We start from the raw sequence: 3,031 nt of genomic DNA, 5'->3' as shown, positions 1-3,031 counted from the left end.
ACTGCCACCTTCCAGGACCCGAGGGGGCTACAGAAAAGCTGGGGGGGCTGCAATGAGCCTTCAATGGGCCCTTTTTACCTAAAACCCCTGTGATTTTCAGCTTCTTCAGTGGTTTTACCCCTCTGGCGTTGTCCCAAGGCCTCTGCCACCCTTTTGCCTGCCGCAGGGTGAAATCGGGGCCTTTTTGGGAGCGGCCAAAGGGGAACTGCTAAAGAGGTGTCCAAAAAAGCAGGGGAGAGGCCACGGGTAGCAGAAAAAAATCTGCCAAATCAAGCAAATCTGGCCACAAAAACCTCAATTTCCCCATCTGCCCTGACCCGTGGCCGACTTAAACGCCCGGAAAGCGTGATAATGTAAGAATAATGCTGAGAAAAGCAAACCACGGGGTCCATGCTTACCAAATACGCCACGAAGGAGAGGTAGAGCACGCTGAGCACGGCAGCGCCGACGTACAGAGCCACGTGGTTGAGGGCCATGACGTAGGCCACCACGAAGTACATGTTAATGCTGCAGATCAACAGGATCAGGAGCCCCCCCGTGATCTTCCAAAACCTGGGGGTGAATCAGGAGGGAAGGGGGGTGAGGCGGAGGGGCCGGGTGTGTTTTTGGAGGGGACGGAAGTGATTTTGTTGGGACTTACAGCCCATTGGCGAAGTCGTTCATGACGCTGGGGAGGCTGGTGAAGGTCAGCACCGGGATGAGCGCGAAGGGGAGCTGCGAGGAGGGAGGAAATGGAGAAAAAGAAGAAATAGAAGAAAAATCAAGACCGGGGATTGTGCTGATGGCTTCAGCATCTCAGGGCTGAGAGCGCTGCCCCCAAAGCCACTGCACAGCGACACCGGGATGGCCCCATCCGGCAATTCCTCCTCCTGTTGTCACAGATCACAGCCTGGGCTGGAAGGGACCTTGAGATCATCCAGGGGTTTGGGTGTCCCCAGAGAAGGAGACTCCACAACCTCTCCACACCCTGGGCCATGCTCTGGACCCTCACATCAAGAAGTTTCTCCTCATGTTCACATGAACCTCCTGTGCTCCAGCTGCACCCATTGCCCCTTGTCCTGTCACTGGACATCCCAGAGCAGAGCCTGGCTCCTTCCTCCTGACACTGCCCTTTCCACATTGATCACATGGATGAGGGCAGAGAATCATCAAATCATCAATGAATTTTAGGGTGCTGGGTCCAGTTTTGGTCCTCGCTATCCAAAAAAGAAGTGGATGGGTTGGAAAGGGCCCAGAGAAGGCCCACAAGGATGCTGAGAGCACTGAAGAGCCGAGAAAACTGTATTTATTCAGCCTTGAGAAGGCTCAGGGGGGACCTTATCACCATGGGCCAGTGCATAAAGGGTGGCACCAAGAGGATGGAGACTCCTTTAACAAGGAGTCACGGGGAAAAGACGAGGGGTGATGGACACAAGGTGCTGCTGGGGAGATTCCCCTTGAACTCCAGGAGAAAATGTTTTACCATGAGAGCAATCAGACATGGGAATAATCCCTAAATCAGACATGGGAATAATCCCTCAATGAGACATGGGAATAATCCATCAATTGGGAACTGGAACAATCAGTCAATTAAATATTGGAATAAACTATCCATTAGAAATAGGAATAATTCTAAATGAGACATTGGAGTAATCTATCCATTAGAAATTGGAATAATCTAGCAACTAAATATTGGAATAATCTATCAATTAGACATTGGAATAATCAATGAGAGATTGGAATAATCTATCCATTGGATATTAGAATAATCTATCAATCAGATACTGGAATAATCTATCTATTAGAGAAATGGGAATAATCCATCAATGAGACATGGGAATAATCTGCCCATAAGAAATTGGAATGATCCATCAATTAAATATCAGAACAATCTCCAGGGAAGTGGTGAATTCCCCTCCACTGGTCAGTTTGAAGTCATCCTGGCAGGGAGCTGCCCCATCTCATTTAAACTGTGTTTTACCCTGAGAGGCTGGACCGGATGATCCTTGTGCTCCCTCCCAACCCGTTACTCTGTGATCACATGAGTCTATGAAACGCAGACCCGTGGCTCACCTGCAGGCTCATGAGGACATTCAAGAAGTCGTTCATGCCCGTCAGGTGCTCGACGTCCTGGAAGATGGCGACGAAGAGGGTGGGGGTGATGGCGATGGAGCGCGTCAGCAGCACCCGGGCGAAGCGCGACCAGCGCAGGTTCAGGAAACCCTGAGGGAAAACCAGAGCGGCCGCAGGGTGAAACCAGTGAGGAGGCTTCGGGAAGAGGGCAACAGGAAAAGTGGATTTGGGGGAAAAAAGGGAGTTTTAAGGAGTTTCCAGCAAGAGCTGCATCTCCAAGGAAGAAGGAATCATCAGTAGGAGGTTCAAAGGCTCGGGAAGAGAGAAAAGGGGGATGCAGGCACTAGAAGCGCCGATTACCTCCATAACGAACTGCCCGGAGTAGGTGCCCGTCATGGTGGAGCTCTGGCCGGCAGCGAGGATGCCGATGGCCCAGATGTAGAGAGCGGCAGGGCCGAAGTAGCAGCCCAAAACGACGCCCTGCAATGGGGATTGGCGTCAGCGCGGTCCCGCGTCCCGCAGCACAAGAAAGCGGGAGAATTCCCTCGTTTTTGGATTAATCCCGGGATCTGGGGAGGGGAAAAAGGTTCCCCACGTGGGCAGAAGATGAGGGGGCTGTGGTTTTAATGAAGGAGGTTCGGGATGGCTCTGGGGACAGGGTCCACAGTTAGCACAGGGACAGAGAATTTGGCTCGAAGACCCCCAGGGGTCTCCTCTGGCTCCGTTTTGGGTGATTGTGTCGCAGATCCCGGCCTCCACCACCCAAAAAGCAGCAGAGAGGCCCCCAGGGTGTGGGGACAAGGCCCCACTCACCCCTTTGTAGATGTCCACCTCCAGTGTCTCATTGTTGCTGGGGAAGAGCGAGGCGTGGGGGGTGCTGGTGTTGGCGCAGACGCTGTTCTGCAACATCAGCAAAGCACAGCACACAATTAATCACTTAATTAACTGATCACAGACATCTGAAATCATTGAGTTCAAC

The 3,031-nt window shown here is 52.2% G+C and overlaps 1 protein-coding gene across 1 annotated transcript; it reads right to left on the bottom strand.

The window, feature by feature from the left end:
• Positions 1 to 398: 398 nt before the first annotated feature.
• On the bottom strand, positions 399 to 2,952 carry LOC104542461 (natural resistance-associated macrophage protein 2-like; the record flags this gene model as incomplete). The annotated part of the gene is made up of 5 exons (XM_010186783.1): positions 399 to 552; positions 641 to 714; positions 2,053 to 2,202; positions 2,413 to 2,532; positions 2,866 to 2,952. Coding segments are annotated over 5 exons (585 nt in total), but the record flags the coding sequence as incomplete, so codon positions are not given.
• Between the last annotated feature and the right edge of the window lie 79 nt (positions 2,953 to 3,031).

Source organism: Mesitornis unicolor, unplaced genomic scaffold, assembly GCF_000695765.1.
Source record: "Mesitornis unicolor isolate BGI_N332 unplaced genomic scaffold, ASM69576v1 scaffold6276, whole genome shotgun sequence".
NCBI lineage: Eukaryota > Metazoa > Chordata > Aves > Mesitornithiformes > Mesitornithidae > Mesitornis > Mesitornis unicolor.
This window is presented reverse-complemented; position numbering and strand designations above follow the sequence as displayed.